This window comes from Dendrobates tinctorius, unplaced genomic scaffold (assembly GCF_039654945.1).
Source record: "Dendrobates tinctorius isolate UK_male_01 unplaced genomic scaffold, ASM3965494v1 ptg000127l, whole genome shotgun sequence".
Lineage (NCBI taxonomy): Eukaryota > Metazoa > Chordata > Amphibia > Anura > Dendrobatidae > Dendrobates > Dendrobates tinctorius.
Window position 1 is genome coordinate 6,270,278 of NW_027361795.1, and position 18,731 is coordinate 6,289,008.

At 42.0% G+C, this 18,731-nt stretch overlaps 1 protein-coding gene across 5 annotated transcripts in view; it reads right to left on the minus strand.

Annotated features, from left to right (window-relative positions):
- Nucleotides 1-1,584: 1,584 nt before the first annotated feature.
- AMPD2 (adenosine monophosphate deaminase 2) overlaps nucleotides 1,585-18,731 on the minus strand; it is a 213,174-nt gene continuing 196,027 nt past the window's right edge. For all 5 annotated transcript variants that reach the window (XM_073542451.1, XM_073542450.1, XM_073542455.1 and 2 more), the window contains exons 15-18: nucleotides 14,073-14,193; nucleotides 12,282-12,455; nucleotides 11,145-11,255; nucleotides 1,585-2,973 (exon numbers count right to left, since the gene is read on the minus strand). In XM_073542451.1, the coding sequence (XP_073398552.1) occupies nucleotides 2,719-2,973; nucleotides 11,145-11,255; nucleotides 12,282-12,455; nucleotides 14,073-14,193 (661 nt within the window). In that variant the 3' untranslated portion in view covers nucleotides 1,585-2,718. The remainder of the gene's footprint in view (nucleotides 2,974-11,144; nucleotides 11,256-12,281; nucleotides 12,456-14,072; nucleotides 14,194-18,731) is intronic.

The following is an 18,731-nucleotide window of genomic DNA, read 5'->3' on the forward strand; positions in this document are numbered from 1 at the left end:
TGACTTAACCACTTAATGAACGCCAATACGTCTTTTTACTGACCTGAGATTTAACAGAATAGCATCCCCACACAGGTGATAATCCAGCAGCTGTTGGCTGTACACTATAGCTGACAACTTGCTGCATCAGCACTATCAGTGTTGTCACCATCCATATCTGTTTAACCCCTTAGATGCTGCTGTCAATAGTGACTACGTCATATAAATGGTTAACAGAGTGTGGGGCTCCCTCTTTAACCCCATCGGCACACTGAGATCTTTATTGTGTGGTCCTGATGTTTGCCATGGCAATTCACAGCCAAATAGTGGCCTTAGTGCATGCCGGCTACAATGGCCTGTTCAGAAGTCAGCAACATTTAAGTAGTAAAAATACATTTTTTCATTCCTGCTATACCACTTTGCATTCATTCCTTAACATTACCTGAAGGGTTAATAAAATACCTGACATCAGTTTTCAATATGTCAGGGGGTGCTGTTTTTAAAATGGTATCACTTTTGGAGGTTTTCCAATATCTAGGACCCCAAAAGTCACTTCAAACCTGAATAGGTCCTTCATTAAAATAAGTTTTGGAAATTTCCTTAAAAAAATGAAAAATTACTGTTACATTTTTAAACCTCCTAAAAGGCTAACAAAATAAAATAACATTTTACAAATGGACTTGATGTAAAGCCGACATGTGGGAAATGTTATTTATTAATGCTTTTGTGTGGTATGGCCATCTGGATTAAAGTGATAATCATTCAAAGTTTGAACATTGCAAATTTTGTTTACATTTGTCAAATTTCTGATATTTTTTATAAACACAAAACATATAGGCATACATTTACCACTAACAAAGTATAATGTGTCACGAAAAAAAACAATCTAAAAATCATTAGGATCTATTGAAGCATTCCAGAGTTATACTACATATAGGGATTTCAGATGTCAGATTTCAAAAATTTGGCCCCGTCACTAAGGGGTTAATAAGAACTATTTTTTGTGTCATGCAGAGCATTCCAGTATGCTGTAAAATTTTCCAAATTTCTTCCAAATTTCCGATATTTTCACAAATACAAGCAAGTCATATATAACAAAAGTTATCACTATCATAAAGTTCAATATGTCAAGAGAAAAAAAAATCTCAGAATCAGTGGGATCCGTTGAAGCGTTCCAGAGTTATTACCACATAAATTGACACTGGTCACAATTGTAAAACTTGGCCTGGTCAGGGAGGTGATAACAGGCTTCGGGGGTGAAGGGGTTAAACAGCTGGTTTCACACAAAGCATCCTGGCTGTTGCAGAGTGAACCCAGCTGTATGTCACAGTCCGCTGTGGATGGCACCGGCACAGCTCCTGCGCCTGTTCCAGTCTCGTGATGTACAGTGAGCTGTGGTAACACTTCACCACGATATTCATGTACAGCAGATTGCATAAAGGGGTTATTGGAAAAGTTAAACTATTTTTACTTTATGACCCAATGGCCTGAAATAAAGATTTCACGTGTATATAGGAATATTCTATAAAGGTTGTTAGTCGTATTGAGACAGCTTTTTTTTATGAAGAAACATAATTATGATTGTAAATAAATACACCAGATACATACAATGAACAATTTTTTTTTTTATTTTCATGCATATTCCAGTATTTATCTAATCAAACGTGAGATGAAATGTGAGTGTAATTGGTGAGAACGACGGACAAACACTCGCTCCTGAGCATGCAGGATGCACAGCAGTACAATACAGTGACAACCACAAACACAAGGTCACAAGTTAGATTCTGCTGTTAGTTTTACCATTTATTTTTCTAATTATTCTCATCAATGTTTTGATATTGGTCCCAAGATATCAAATCTAAAGGCAAAGAACAGAGACCTCTATATAAGAGTGGATAAGATGACAATTTAGCCTAAAAAATGCTGGTGTGCTGTTCTAATCCTAATCTAATGGAATCCAAACGCAAGCTAATATCAAACAGATGAACATCAGACATGGCCCACCTCTTCTCGGTCATTTTTGCATTAATGTATGCTTCTCTTCCAAGTCCAGTGTCACTGAATAGGCGGCGGACTACCAAAACGTAAGAAAATAAAGTTGCACAGAGCACTATGTCCCATCTGCCACATACACAAAATTCTCTTACTTCACTATTAATGCAACTCTCAGCATGCACTCTCACCTGTAAGAAAAATATACCTTTAGTATAAAGTGGCCGTATTGCCATTGAAATCGTGGACACACAGTGTATAAAATGTCTATGGCGATTCATTGTGACTTTGTGGTATGTAGCATACATTTTGAATGCCTTAGTTTCCTTCTTCCTAAGATTTCTCCCCATGATCTAGGTATCTCGGCTGCTCCACACTTCAGAGTACAGCATTGACCTCACGCCTTTTTTCCCTTAGGAAACTTATTTTCTCTTACCCTTTCTCACTGCCATGGGTTTTATTGTTGTGTCAGGAGATACAGAAGCTGAGTAACATTTACAGCACAATGATCTGCACATTATCACAGTATCATCCTTGTCCTAGCATCTCATGTAACCCAACAACCTAAGCAGCTTCACATTTTACTAATAATGATCTGGCTTTTTCTTTTTTTGGTGTTTTTATTTAAGGCTTTTTTTCTTGTTGACATTTATCGATCTTATAATGAACCCCATGCACTCCGTCATCTCTTTCATATGGTGAACCCAATGCACTCTGTCCCTTCCCCCTTCAGTCTCCTCCGTCCTATTAGGGCTTCTTCTTCTCATCTCCGATGCTTCCAGTGTCTTTGGGATTCCGGTTCAGTCCTTCTCCCATACACAGCATTTCTTCGGGGATGGTCTCCAGCTCTTCACTTTGCAGAGCCTGTGTGATTAGCATCAACTCTTCACTTAGCGTCTCATATCGATACCCAACCCGTATGTCAGGCACATTTGTTCTGCGAATATCATTTGCATCTGGACCTTCTTGCACATAATTAGGCCCCAGCCAATAACTTTTCACCTGTCATCACATAATGTAACATTAGAAAGCAAGTAATTCATGTTGTAGGCATAACTGTAACAACTATTTCTATTTCGTGGTGAAATCGACAGACAAAGGCCTTGCTTCAGTAAAGAAATCTACATCGCACGCATTGGGAAATCTACATTGGGCATTGCATCTGCAGAATTTCTGCTACAGATAGGACATGTGAATGAGTTGAAAAGTTTGGAAGGGCTTCAGAAAAAAAAAAGAAAAACTTACGAAGGCCTAACAGTTTAATAGGAGTAAGGGTAAAATTGTGTGCATGAATGTGCCTATGGGCATATTCACACGGGGCGTATACACAGAATTTCCATCTACATTTTCAAGATGGATAAAATCTCCATCACATGCTGCATAGAAAAATCACATACTAAACTGACCATTAATGAGAAGCTGATATGCAAGCATGTCAATTTATGCTGTGGACATTGCCAGCGAGTATACCCTTTGAAATACAAAGGGTGAAATGTATGGAAATTTCACCGCAGACACATCCTATAGGAACACACAATAATAATAGAAAATCCTCCACACAAATTCCAAGTCACACAGATAAAAAAATCCATGTCCATACAGTTCTGAAGGTTTGGTTGGAGGATGAAATAGGCCTTGGTTTGAGGGGGGCTTAAAGGGGTTGTCTCACAAAGACCATTGTAGACATCACAGAGGGTGCTACTATGCACAGAATTCCCTTCTGTGACCCAAAATTGACAGCTACATTCCCCAAGACGTTCCCATTCTATTGGATGTGAGAATGCCATCCAGTTAATACCACATATGAGCTGGCAGGCATAATGACCTTGCCAGAATTAGTCACCTTCCCCATCTGGCTTTAGACAATAAAGTCCCTACTTCTTTTCCTTGCAGAAGGCATCTAGCTCTACACTGCAATGCTAAGACGATGCCTCGCCTGACGAGATAAGCAGCTATTTCTACTTTCCCTTATCATCAAAGCTGCGTTCACACGTTCCAGCCATGGTGAGTTTCCCTGCTGGAATTGTGGCAATGCCGCACCTTTTTCTCACGGCTTTCAAAGATCGTGTAAAAAACAATGCGGTTTTATAGCAATTCTGGCAAAAAAACACACTGGATGTGCAGCCGCCATCAGCGGATCTAGATGATTTTTGTGCTCAAGTGCATTCAGCGTGGCAGACAATTCCTCACACTACTATTAATAACCTCACTGATAGCAGCCAAGGATTGGAAGTGTGTGTATGTGGCTCTCTTACTCCATACTCAATAAATTGAAGTTTTGAAAATATTGTTTCCATTTCTTCATCATTTGCATATCAGTAATAGGTTTATCCATCCTGTGACTTCTATAATTCCACTTTTCGTTCTTGGTGTTGCAATTTCAATGTGTATGAGTGTACCTCATTATATAAATTGTTTTCTATATATTTACAGTTGTTAATCTTGCCTTCTATCATTTGTTTTATGTAGATTTCTTTGATTATATACAGGTGCTTCTCACAATATTAGAATATCATCAAAAAGTTAATTTATTTCATTTCTTCAATACAAACAGTGAAACTCATATTATGTAGAGTCATTACAAAGTGATCTATTTCACGTGTTTATTTCTGTTAATGTTGATGATTGTGGCTTACAGCCAATGAAAACCCAAAAGTCATTATCTCAGTAATTTAGAATACTTTATAACACCAGCTTGAAAAATGATTTTAAAATTTGAAATGTTGGCCTACTGAAATGTATGTTCAGTAAATGCACTCAATACTTGGCCGGGGCTCCTTTTGCATTAATTACTGCATCAATGTGGCGTGGCATGTAGGCGATCAGCCTGTGGCACTGCTGAGGTGTTATGGAGGCCCAGGTTGCTTTGCTAGCAGCCTTCAGCTCGTCTGCATTGTTGGGTATGGTGTCTCTCGTTTTCCTCTTGACAATACCCCATAGATTATGAAGTTAAGGTCAGGTGAGTTTGCTGGCCAATCAAACACAGTTATACTGTTGTTTTTAAACAGTGGCGTAGCGTGGGGGGGTGCGGTCCGCCCCAGGCGGCACGTGTGTGGGGGCGGCGCGGCAGCAATTCCTCTCCTCTGGGGGGGAAGCGTGGAGGAACAGTGCAGACCACACCACTCACTAACTGGAAAGTAACCACCATTATCGGTCCTAACGTACCTCGGGCTACAGGGCCGTCGTTGGCTGCAAACTGCTCCGGTAATTCGGAGGCAGAAATCCTCACCCTCTCTAACGTCCCAGCCATCTTCCCAGCGACCGCCAGGAATCAAAACAAGACCCGAAGAGTACAACAACGGCGAGCGAGCAGGGCCAAGCCCGGGCACGGCAGACCAGGTCCCCCGGGTGAAGTACAGCGGCATGTTCTGGAATGTGGAGGGCGCCTATGAGAGTAAGACTATAGACTTTGACTCTCTCACTGTCGGAGAAAGAGCAACTCTGCCCCCCCAAGGGGCAAACAGCCCGACTCCGGAGAAGACCCCCGGCAACAAGGAGGTGGAGAACCAGGGAGTGCAGATCACGACTTGTGCAGGGAAGGAGCTGCTGCAGAACCTCCCCGAGAACAAGGTAGGTGCAGACTCGCTGTGTCCGGCAGTGTCAGCGGGTGATCTGCCGGGAGATCCGCTATCCCGTGTACAGGGTCCGTGCCAGCCTGGTGTGCAAGAGCCGCCAGCAAGGGCTGATGGGCCGGGGATGGAGAGAAACTTTCTAGGGCTGAGTATTCCTCTGTGCTGCAGCTAAGGTGTCTGCTGCTCTGCATGCCATGCCATAGTCCGCTATTACTGTACCTACTGTACCCACTGGTCTAGCTGGAAACCCCACTCATGCCCAGATAATGCCATAGTCCACTATTACTGTGCCCACTGGCTGGGGACCCCATTCATGCCCAGATCATGCCATAGTCCGCTATTACTGTGCCCACTGGGCTAGCTGGAGACCCCACTCATGCCCAGATCATGTCATAGTCCGCTATTAGTGTGCCCACTGGCTGGAGACCCCACTCATGTCCAGATCATGCCATAGTCTGCTATTACTGTGCCCACTTGCTGGAGACCCCACTCATGCCCAGATCATGCCATAGTCCGCTATTACTGTGCCCACTGGCTGGAGACCCCACTCATGCCCAGATCATGCCATAGTCCGCTATTACTGTGCCCACTGGCTGGAGACCCCACTCATGTCCAGATCATGCCATAGTCCGCTATTACTATGCCCACTGGCTGGGGACCCCACTCATGTCCAGATCATGCCATAGTCCGCCATTACTGTGCCCACTGGCTGGGGAACCCACTCATGTCCAGATCATGCCATAGTCTGCTATTACTGTGCCCACTGGCTGGAGGCCCCACTCATGTCCAGATCATACCATAGTTCGCTATTACTGTGCTCCCTGGCTGGGGACCCCATGCCCAAATCATGCCACATACCACTATTACTGTGCCCACTGGGCTAGCTGGAGATCCCATTCATGCCTAGATTAGATTATGCCACATACAGTGGCGTAGCGTGGGGGGGGGCGAGCGAGCAGGGCCAAGCCAGAGCTGGCTTCCGCTGTACGGTACGATCGGCAGACGTCACTGTACGGACTGTCATACAGGCATCAACGAGTCGGCCATCATGCTGTACGGAAAGCGTCAAAGGTCGCTAGAAAATGGCATGCACAGTTGTTGCTGCTCGCTGCATTTGCATTAGTTCTACTGGAGTTGTGAGGTGAGACTGTAGAGTTGTGCACACGTTATATTGTACTGTCCCAGTTATCACTGGTTTTTAGGCAATATAGAGTTTCTTCTGACTAGTTTACTTTCTATACATAAGTATATGTGCAGCAGGGTGACAACCAATATGGCTGCATCTCAGCTCTACACTGGTTGTCACATAATGTTGCCAGATTTTGTAATAGTAAATGCACTTAGTTGTGCAGCCGTACACCGCTGGCTAACCGGACATTGCAGCACTGGGTGGGTTTGCACCGGGGCAGAGAGCTGGAAGGGGTTGCTTCGGGGCAGAGCACTGGAGGGGGTTGCGCCATTGCAGAGCGCTGGAGGGGGTTGCACCGTTGCAGAGCGCTGGAGGGGGTTTGCGCCGGGGCAGAGCGCTGGAAGAAGGTTTGCGCTGGGGCAGAGCACTGGAGGGGGTTTGCGCCAGGGCAGAGAGCTGGAGGGGTTGCGCCGGGGCAGAGCGCTGGAGGGGGTTGCTTCGGGCAGAGCTCTGGAGGGGTTTGATCTTTGAGTGTAGTGTGGGCTCTTGGGATGCTTCCGGATTATCAACGACCAAAGGGGCGGCAAATTTTTCAACCGCCCCGGGCGCCACAAACAGTTGCTACGCCACTGTTTTTAAACCAGGTATTGGTACTTTTGGCAGTGTGGACAGGTACCAAGTCCTGCTGGAGAATGAAATTTCCATTTCCAAAAAGCTTGTCGGCAGAGGGAAGCATGAAGTGCTCTAAAATTTCCTGGTAGATGACTGCGCTGACTTTGGCCTTGATAAAACACAGTGGTCCTACAACAGCAGATGACATGACTCCCCAAAACCACACTGATTGTAATGGTAGGCAGCCTTTGCAGGTGTTTTTTGTTAATTATACTAAGGCCACGTTCACACGCTGCGGATTCCGCTGCGGATTAATCCGCACGGATTTTGCAAAAACCGCAGATAATCCGCAGGTCCAAAGACCTGCGGATTATCTGCGGTTTTGCCTGCGGTTTGGTCCTGCGGATTCACTATCTCCACAATGGTGGAGATAGGAACCCGCAGCGGTTTCCGCAGAAAGAATTGACATGCAATTCTTTCTGCGGATTCAAAACCGCAGCAAATCCGCGCGTTTTTTTCCGCAGCGTCGGCACAGCGTTTTTTGTTTTTCCATTCAAATGAATGGTACTGTACACCGCAGCTAAAACTGCTGCGTGTCCGCAGCGGCCAAAACCGCTGCGGAAACGCAGCGGAATCCGCAGCGTGTGCACACAGCCTAACTTACTGAGATAATGACTTTTGGGTTTTCATTGGCTGTAAGCCATAATCATCAACATTAACAGATATAAACACTTGAAATAGATCACTCTGTAATGACTCTATATAATATATGAGTTTCACTTTTTGTAGTGAAGAACTGAAATAAATTAACTTTTTGATAATATTCTAATTTTGTGAGAAGCCCCTGTACAGTGTCGAACTGGGGTACCAGTAACATTGACTTTGGTTGCCCACTTTTCACCTGCATACAAATATTACACTACCCACATTCACAAATGTACCTATATCTCTATATAATAATAAACTGGGTAGTTTGATTAAAGAATGTTGAGATGCTGCTTTTTTCTGTACAGCATCAATTGAATTATGCCAAGTACTGCCCATACAGTGGGGTTGGTGGCTGCACCGGGGGATTCCCCTGTTCCCCTATGGGCCAGTCGGAGCCTGCCCCTGTATATTTTGGGACCATCAATGATATACGGTATACTTTTCCATGTCTTTTTGAATATTTAGTAGACCCTGCCATCTTGTGGTCATTTTCAGAACATTACACTATGCTTCTGTATTAGGGCTCTTTATTATCATCTTTTCCCATATAGATCTTACTTATATATTTCCAGCTGTACTTTTGTTGGATAGTTTCTGGTTATTTAAGTGATCAGTCTTTCATACCGCTAAGTCTGCCATTGCTTTTGCGACTAAGGCCTTTTTTGCTGCCCTTTATCTTACGATGATCTATATAAATGCAGCTATTTTGAATTAATTCATGCGGGAGGTCTTGTTTTCAAAGGCATAAGGGACAATTTCCCAGATGACTTTCCTGCACCTACCTCACAATAAAAAATGCGCTAAGGCCTGTTTCACACTTCCGTTTTTGTGTCCGCCAAACGGATCCGTTTCCGTTTTTTTGACGGAAACTGATGCAAACGGATCCGTTTTTAAAAAAACGGATCCGTTTTTTGACGGATCCGCGGTAACCACTAATGGAAGTCTATGGGACAAAAAAAACGGATCCTGCAAAAAAATGGCGGATCCGTTTTTTTACGGAAACCAACGGATTTTGACGGATTTGAAAAAACGGAAGTGTGAAACAGGCCTAATGCAAGTCAATGGGGAAAAACTGGATCCGGCATTGCATTTCGCCGGATCCGGTTTTACAGAAAAAAGCCGGATCGCGCCTGACGGCAAAAAACTGATGTGTGAAAGAGGCCTTAGGCCTCAGTCAGACGTCCGGGTGGTCTGAATATGGACTGCAATGCACGGACTAGTCGCAGGGCTGCTGACTCAAACGTGACAGGCCCATATGTGCTGAATTTGGCCTTGCTGATCAAGGGAACCTGGAGCCTATATTCAACTGACCACATTTCTCAAGAACATTTTCCAATACAGTACTATTATGTGCTATATTGTGATATAAAGGACTGAACTGTTCACCTGAGGAAAAATAGATTGGCACAAATCTTCTACTTAAGACGTTTACTGCTATCTGTCAATCAAGGCCTATGGATTCAGGAATTATGACACAGGTGCGGAGCCACGCTTTAAGGGTATGGGCACATGACATCTTTTTCAGGCTGGTCTTCCTGAAGAAGCGCTCAATAAATTATGAAAAGAATGATACAAAACTGGTTGGAAACCATGTGCCAGAAAATCAATAAAGTTTTATTATAAACAAATTAAAATGCATTACAGTACAATGTGATACATATGGGAGCAATAAATGCAAAAGAAAAAAGGCCCATAAACCAGGTACAATAGGGTCCAGAAAAAAGCATATATCTATGATTCTTGTAGTCAATTTATCAAGTATATAATATATGATAATGGTAAACCAGAGTAATTAGTGAAGCTCAATGCATAAAAGCTTCCAGGAAAAAAATACCTGAATAGAATATATATCTCTAGGATAAATGACAAAAATTCTATTCAAGACCCCATCACATAAAAAGCCAGCAAAGGCCTTAATCTCTAAGTGGCAACAGTATGTATATACCAATTAGATGCATATTGCAAAGGGCAAAATTGCCATGCTAAAGAATGCTTAGTGCAAAAATATAAAAGCATAATAACTACCTACAAAGGATACGGCATACAGTAACTAAATCCTAATCTCTGAATGGCAGAAGTATGTCTATACCAACTAGATGCATAGTGCAGTAAACAGACATGCTAGAAAGTATTGCATAGTGCAGTGTATAAAAGCATGCAAGCCGCTCACAAAGCATATGGCATGAAGTAAGCCAGAGAGGGAGAGGAAAGGGTTACTGCTGCTAGGCAGATACTGCACCTGGAAGGTCGAGGCACCCCTGAGGCGCGTTTCCCGATTAGGCTTTTTCTCAGGGGAATGTGTGTCAGGGGTGCCTCGGCCTTCCAGGTACAGTATCTGCCTAGCAGCAGTAACCCTTTCCTCTCCCTCTCTGGCTTACTTACATACTACTGACACTTAGAGATTAAGGCCTTTGCCTTAATGTGATGGGGTCTTGAATAGAATTTTTGTCATTTATCCTAGAGATATATATCTATTCAGGTCATTTTTTTCTGGAAGCTTTTATGCATTGAGCTCCACTAATTACTCTGGTTTACCATTATCATATACTTGATAAATTGACTACAAAAATCATAGATCTATGCTTTTTTCTGGACCCTATTGTACCTGGTTTATCGGCCTTTTTTCTTTTGCATTTACTGCTCCCATATGTATCACATTGTACTGCAATGCATTTTAATTTGTTTTTAATAAAACTTTATTGATTTTATGGCACATGGTTTCCAACCCCCTTTTTGTATGATTTATGTATAATTGGAAATACCACTTTACTAGGCAAAATATAATATTGTGATGCTATGAAAAGAATGAACCTATGCATATAGCAATGTAAAATGACTTGCTTTACATATTTTCAGGCTTTTAAGCTTCATATTTGTAAAGATGCAAAGAGGTTAAAAGAAGTGATCTGATCGTTCTTCAAGCAGCTTCTGCTCACTAAATTGTACACAGAAATAAGAATAAAAAACATCAACAGTGAAGCCGCAAAAAACAGAGGAGAATGCACCAGAAAAAGAAATTTGCCAGTTTTTCTGGAGTGCTCCCCGGCATCTATAAGACATCGTGTGCACATACCCTTATGGAAAATGCTGACATTGATTAGTACTTGTAGTTCGGTATGTCATTATTAAGTGCAGATACTTAGTGATGTTACCTTGTGGGGAAAGCCGCTCATCAGGACGCTGTTTCTAGCGAGCTCACACATGTCACAAGAGCTCAGCTTCCACACTTGAGTTGCAATGCTGTATTCTTCCATTAAAGGCTCCTACAAAACAAGCTACAAATTAGCAAGTATTTACACAAAAAGAATAAAAATAAAACTTTTAGCTTTCTTGCAGCTATTTCTCTTAAATTACATGTTTAATAGCCATTTTTTGCTGGCGTTTTTCTTCAGCAATAAACCCCAATTCATCACGACAGGAGTTTTGCACACCAGTCGTGGTAAACAGTGCGCTTGCCTACATGTATCCCAGTCAGCCTTTTGTGGCAGATTCTTTGCTGCTTTTGATGGTCTGCAGGGTGCTTTGGCCACACCTCCCCAGCTAAGCCCCACCTACTTTCCAGAGCGTTGGCAGAGTTGGCCTGGGCTGGCATAACTATGCCAAAAGTTGCACAATTTCTGCACAACTGGCAAAACAATCTTTAATGAATCAGGACTATAGGCCTTCATGAAATTTTCTCATCCTATACAGAAGCATATAGGAACACATCTGAAAAAAAACCATTCTATTTTAAAAAAATGACTATGAGGGAAAAAATAACCAAAAGGTTAAGTTCACACGAGTGCATAAAAAAATAGTTTGATTTTCTTAAAAAAAACACCATAGACTTTTTGTCATCTGAATGTCAGTTTTTATATATCAGCAGTTAATAGAATTACAAGACCCAAAGCAGATTCCTATATTAATAATTGCAATGCACTTGTAAAAACTGGATGTTATACAGTTGATCCCTATGGGATCCAATCCTTTTCTGCACACCCATAGACTTGAGTCTCAACCAAAATCTGGCTGATTAGTGAATGCTGTGATTTTTATATGCCCATGTAACAAACACTGAATTGGATAACATTGGCCCTTGTGCTGTCCATGTGATGGCAGCTTTCCCAGAAAGCACTTGGACAGAAAATACTATTGTGTTCATGTTGGCAGGCTGTGAAACATTAGAGTACACTGCGCAGTACTTTCAGTGCTTCACTACTAACTTACAGCTGACATCTGCATGCAGAACACACAAGGAAAAATAGCAGAAATAACATGGTAGGAAACCATCGGACGTCCTCCTAGGATACCTTTGTGAAGTGAAACTGCAGAGGATCATCTGTGGACAATGATACCATAAGGCCCCGAGACAGAAAATCTGGGAGTGGGTTCCGGTGATAGCTTAGGAAGAGACTATTATTGCTCAGTGGGGACATGGCGATGCCAATTTGTGCCAGGTAGTAGAGATACTGCAACACTGGAGCCTGCAATAGCATGAAAGGGGGCAACAATTATTGAAGAAAGACATAGAAAAAAAAATAATATTAGTCAACAATTATTAGTTTGTAAGCCCGTGCACCCACGATGAGTTTTTGACACATGCGCATCTTCTGTGTGTCAACCATGCAGCAATACGGTCCCAGCAAAGTAGATGGGATTTATAGAAATCTCCTGCCCCCTGGTTCTTTCTGCTCAGTGTAAACTGACCTGCGGCGCATGTTTCACGTTCACAACATGTCAATTTCTTTTGAGTTTTATGTGCAGATTTTTCGCATGGACTTGCATTAGGTGCAAAAAAATCAGGAGATAAAGAAGTACATACGTTTTAAGTACATATCCATGGTGCAAACGCATAAAAAAAGCATGTAATCCGCACATGACTTTATAAATAAAATGTTATCAAAACCAAATACCAGGAAGTATCAAAAATAAGGAAGCTTTAACGTATCACATGATATACCAACAAGAGACAAAACCTAATTAAAACACACAATACTGCGTGTAAACTAATTTTCATAGAAGATGCCGACATGGAGCAGAAAATCTGCAATATCAAAAACTCGCCCAAAGATCGTGGGCACGTAGTCTAAGGGCGCAGTCAGACAGCTGTATAACACGGACAACAGTCGCATCAGACTGGCCATCAGCTCTCCTGACCCGAGAATGACAGTAGTGTAGAAATTCAGGCTGTCACGTTCCTCTGACTGCTCCCTAACATTTACACTAAAAGGGGTTTCTGATTTTGGATTGTAAAATTTTATAAAATTCAAAAAAAATTACAGTTCTTACAAAAAAACAAAGGCAACTTGCCAAAAAGACAAAAAAACTGTAGTGCTAAAAACACATGGAAAAGACGCACTCAAAAAACGTAATGAAATAATGCAAGTAACCTAATTGACATAATAGTTGCCAAAATTCTGCAACATCAAAACCTCATCCAAAAGCTCTTCAGGGGAACGAAGCCTAAGGTTTTTTGCATTTGTTAACAACTCCAATATTTATGAATTACACTCATGTGTAGCCATCATGTGACCTACAGGGATTAAAGGGTCTTCAAGTGAAAGCTCCATTCTTAAATACCGTAGTTAGCTACCTCGACCTTTTAGTTTCATAGAATTTTATGAAAGATTTTGTGCGCACACCATAACAGAAAACTAAAGTTGATTTTCAACTTTAAAAATAAAAACTATGTATAGCATTGTGTTACAGTAGCCACAAAATCCTCTAAAACATGATATTAAATTGTTCCTTTTGAAATGGTGTTCAGTGATACAAAAGGAAAAAATATGACTCTCAGTCCCGATGGGGTTTATATTAGAGTGTCAGTGACTCAATCCTGGTCTATCCTCATTCATTTGTAACTGACTCTAAGGGAACTGAAGAACTTTTACTGCTCTTGGCAATGACTCTTTTGTCCACTATTAAAATACTGTCTATCACTTTTTTGGATTTCATAGAGATGTCTGGAATAGGTGCAGTTAGTAAAACCTGTTATAGGATAGGATAGTTCATCTCGTCCCATTGGGCATTTACTACCAGGGGATAAGCTACTTTTCAGAATTCAGTTTCTATCAACTATATAGAGCACTTTGTAACATCACCTTGCGCAGCAGAAGTCCATGTGAGATGTTCTGTGACAGCATGAATGCAGAAACGAGATGGTGAATAGGTCCGGCTTCTCCACAATGAGGGCGCAAAACAAAAGTATGAAATCCACGCTGCCTGAGAGCAGAAGGAATAAGAGACATAGGAAAGCACACTATTAATGTCCCTCACCTCTCATACTCGGATTAGCTCTGTAATGTTTGGTGTCAGACGGCCTCACTTTCAACAAGAACCATGGAAAAATCTCAAATTAGCTTTCAACGATGATTCCATGTATTCAACCACATCTCTATATATTAACAGAGTGCAAGTAGCAACCAATGAAAACAACTACTTTCATATATAAAGTATCGTTGGCAGACAGGATTTTTGGCTAACCATTATGTCATGTATGGCTAGTTCTTGATGTCAACTGGCAGAACGCTAATTACAACAACTAATGTCAACCTACTACTAGGACATCAAAGGAAACAGCACAGGGCACATATATAAGAGCACTAATAAATTTGCCATTTGCAACTAATACCAGTTTTGCAATCTACTACCTCTAAAATAACATTAATTTTACAGTAATTGCCATCACAAAAGAAAATACATGAAAGAAAAAAAACATGTTATTACCCTTGCACCCCCGTGTCATAGCGAAATATGTTGTGGGGATGGGGAATTTGTTTCATGTTTTAATACAAAAGTTATGCAAATATTTGTATATATATAAAAAAACAAAAGCATTATACAAGCTGGGCTGGGGAACCTTTTTTCTGCTAAGGGTCATTTGGATATTTAATACCATCACTCGGGGCCATACAAAATTATTAACTGCTATATTTGGTCAAACTTATACATGGTTATTAGATCGCCCCTCAGTCGTCTTTTTTCTAGACTAAATAATCCTAATTTTGCTAATTTCTCTGCGTATTGTAGTTCCTCCATCCCCTTTATTAATTTTGTGGCCCTCTTTTGTACTCGCTCTAGTTCCATTATATCCTTCCTGGGCACCGGTGCCCAAAACTGTACACAGTACTCCATGTGCGGTCTAACCAGGAATTTGTACAGAGGCAGTATAATGCTCTCATCATGTGTATCCAGACCTCTTTTAATGCACCCCATGATGCTGTTTGCCTTGGCAGCCGCTGCCTGGCACTGGCTGCTCCAGGTAAGTTTATCATTAACTGGAATCCCCAAGTCCTTCTCCATGTCAGCATTACCCAGTGGTTTCCCATTCAGTGTGTAATGGTGATATTGATTCCTTCTTCCCATGTGTATAACCTTACATTTATCATTGTTAAACCGCATCTGCCACCTTTTGGCCCAATTCATCACTGTTCATGTAACATTTATAGAACTAAAGCAGTAGGAGGTCTCCAGCATATGCATCACATAGGAGACATCAAGACTGCTGTATACATCACATAGGAGACACAAAGAATGCTCTATATACATCACATAGGAGACACTGGGGCTGGAGAATATAAATTACACAGGAGACGATGGGACTGAAGCACATACATTACACAGAAGACTCTGGGACTGGAGCATATATATCACATAAGATATACCAAAACTGCTCTATATACACCACACAGACGTCTGTAAACAACACATAGGAGATAGCGAGACTGCTATATTATATATATCATAGGATACACTGAGGCATATACAGTGCCTTGCGAAACTATTCGGCCCCTTGGAACTTTTCAACCTTTTCCCACATATTATGCTTCAAACATAAAGATACCAAATGTAAATTTTTGGTGAAGAATCGACAACAACTGGAACACAACTGTGAAGTTGAACGAAATTTATTGATTATTTTAAATTTTGTGGAAATTAAAATACTGAAAAGTGGGATGTGCAATATTATTCGGCCCCTTTACTTTCAGTGCACCAAACTCACTCCAGGAGTTCATTATGGATATCTGAATGATCCAATATTGTCCTAAATGACTAATGATGATAAATATAATCCACCTGTGTGTAATCAAGTCTCCGTATAAATGCACCTGCTCTGTGATAGTCTCAGGTTTCTGTTTTAAGCACGGAGAGCATCATGAAGACTAAGGAACACAACAGGCAGGTCTGTAATACTGTTGTGGAGAAGTTTAAAGACGAATTTGGATACAAAATAATTTCCAAAACATCCCAAGGAGCACTGTGCAAGCGATCATTTTGAAATGGAAGGAGTATCATACCACTGCAAATCTACCAAGACCCAGCCGTCCCTGTAAACTTTCATCTCAAACAAGGAGAAGACTGATCAGAGAGGCAGCCAAGAGGCCCATGATCACTCTGGATGAACTGCAGAGATCTACAGCTGAGGTGGGACAGTCTGTCCATAGGACAACAATCAGTCGTATACTGCACAAATCTGGCTTTTATGGAAGAGTGGCAAGAAGAAAGCCATTTCTCAAAGATATCCATAAAAAGTGTTGTTCAAAGTTTGCAACAAGCCACCTGGGAGACACACCAAACATGTGGAAGAAGGTGCTCTGGCCAGATGAAACCAAAATCGAACTTTTTGGCAACAATGCCAAACGATATGTTTGGCGTAAAGGCAACACAACTCATCACCTTGAACACACCATCCCCACTTTCAAACATGGTGGTGCCAGCATCATAGTTTGGGCCTGCTTTTCTTTAGCAGGAACAGGGAAGATGGTTAAAATTGATGGGAAGATGGATGGAGCCAAATACAGGACCATTCTTGAAGAAAAGCTGTTGAAGTCTGCAAAAGCCCCGAGACTGGGACGAAGATTTATCTTCCAACAAGACAATGATCCCAAACATAAAGCAAATTCTACAATGGAATGGTTCACAAATAAATGTATCCAGGTGTTAGAAGGCCAAGTCAAAGTCCAGACATGAATCCAATCAAGAATCTGTGGAAAGAGCTGAAAACTGCTGTTCACAAATGATCTCCATCAAACCTCACTGAGCTCAAGCTGTTTGCCAAGGAAGAATGGGCAAGAATTTCAGTCTCTCGATGTACAAAACTGATAGAGACATACCCCAAGTGACTTGCAGCTGTAATCGCAGCAAAAGGTGGCGCAGCAAAGCATTAAGTTAAAGGGGCCGAATAATATTGCATGCCCCACTTTTCAGTTTTTGTATTTCCACAAAAATTTAAAATAACCAATAAATTTCGTTCAACTTCACAATTATGTCCCACTTGTTGTTGATTCTTCACCAAAAATTTACATTTGGTATCTTTATGTTTGAAGCATGATATGTGGGAAAAGGCTGAAAAGTTCCAGGGGGCCGAATACTTTCGCAAGGCACTGTACATCACAGGATACACTGAGGCATATACATCACAGGAGACGCTGACGGATATACATCACAGGAGGGGCTGGGGCACATAGATCACAGGAGGGGCTGGGGCACATTCATCACAGGAGGAGCTGAGGGCATATACATTACAGGAGGGGCTGAGGGCATATACATCACAAGAGTGGCTGGGGGCACATACATCACAGGAAGGGCTGTGGGTATATAGATCATAGCAGGGGCTGTAGGCATATACATCACAGGAGACGATAGGGTATATCACAGCAAAGGCTGGGGCATGTACATCACAGGAGATGCCGGGGCATACACATCATAGGAGACGCTGAGGCATATACATCACAGGAGGGGCTGTGGACATACAGGGGTTGGACAAAATAATGGTAACACCTAACGTTTTGGCATCATAATCTTCGAACATGTTATAAACATGCAAACCGTGACATATGGTAATGTTTTGTAGTTGATTATTTGTGTTATGTGATATGTGTATGTAAATTAACTGTTTGTTTTGCAGAATTGTAAGAACATTGATGAGAACCTGATACCAATGGCAGACCTCTCGGATTTTCAAAGAGGCCAAATTGTTGGTGCTGGTATGGCAGGCGCTAGTGTAACAGAAAGTGCCCGAATGCTTGGCGTGTCAAGAGGTACTGTCTCCAAAGTAATGACAGGTTCGGACGAAAGTCGAAGTTGACTGAGAGACACTGTTGGACTCTAAAGCGAATTGTGAGAGAGGATCGCAAGACCACGGCTCCGAAAATCACTGCTGAGCTCAATGAACACCTACAGAACCCAGTTTCCACGAAAACTATTCGTCGGGAGCTGCACAAATCTGGATTCCACGGAAGAGCTGCAATTAGAAAACCGCTGCTCTCAATGACAAATGTTGGTCCCTCGAGCAGTGGAAACATGTGATATTCTAAGACGAATCATTGTTTACCCTATTTTCGACCTCCGGCCGAGTGTACGTTTGGAGACAGCCGAAAGAAGCATTCCATCCAGACTGCCTTCTGCCAACCGTAAAACATGGCGGAGGTTCTGTGATGATCTGGGGTGCTATTTCGTGGAGATCCGCCGGGCCAATGATAACCCTTCATGGAAGAATTAACAGCCGCGATTATTTAGGCATTTTGGGCGACCAAGTGCATCCTATGGTTCAAGCACTGTCCCCGGAGGGGAACGCCATCTTTCAGGATGATAATGCACCAATTCATACAGCTAGAATCGTTAAAGCATGGCACGAGGAACAGTCTAGTGAAGTTGAGCATCTCATCTGGCCCCACAATCCCCAGACCTCAACATTATTGAGCATTTATGGTCGATTTTAGAGATTCAAGTTGGACGTCGATTTCCACCGCCATCGTCGC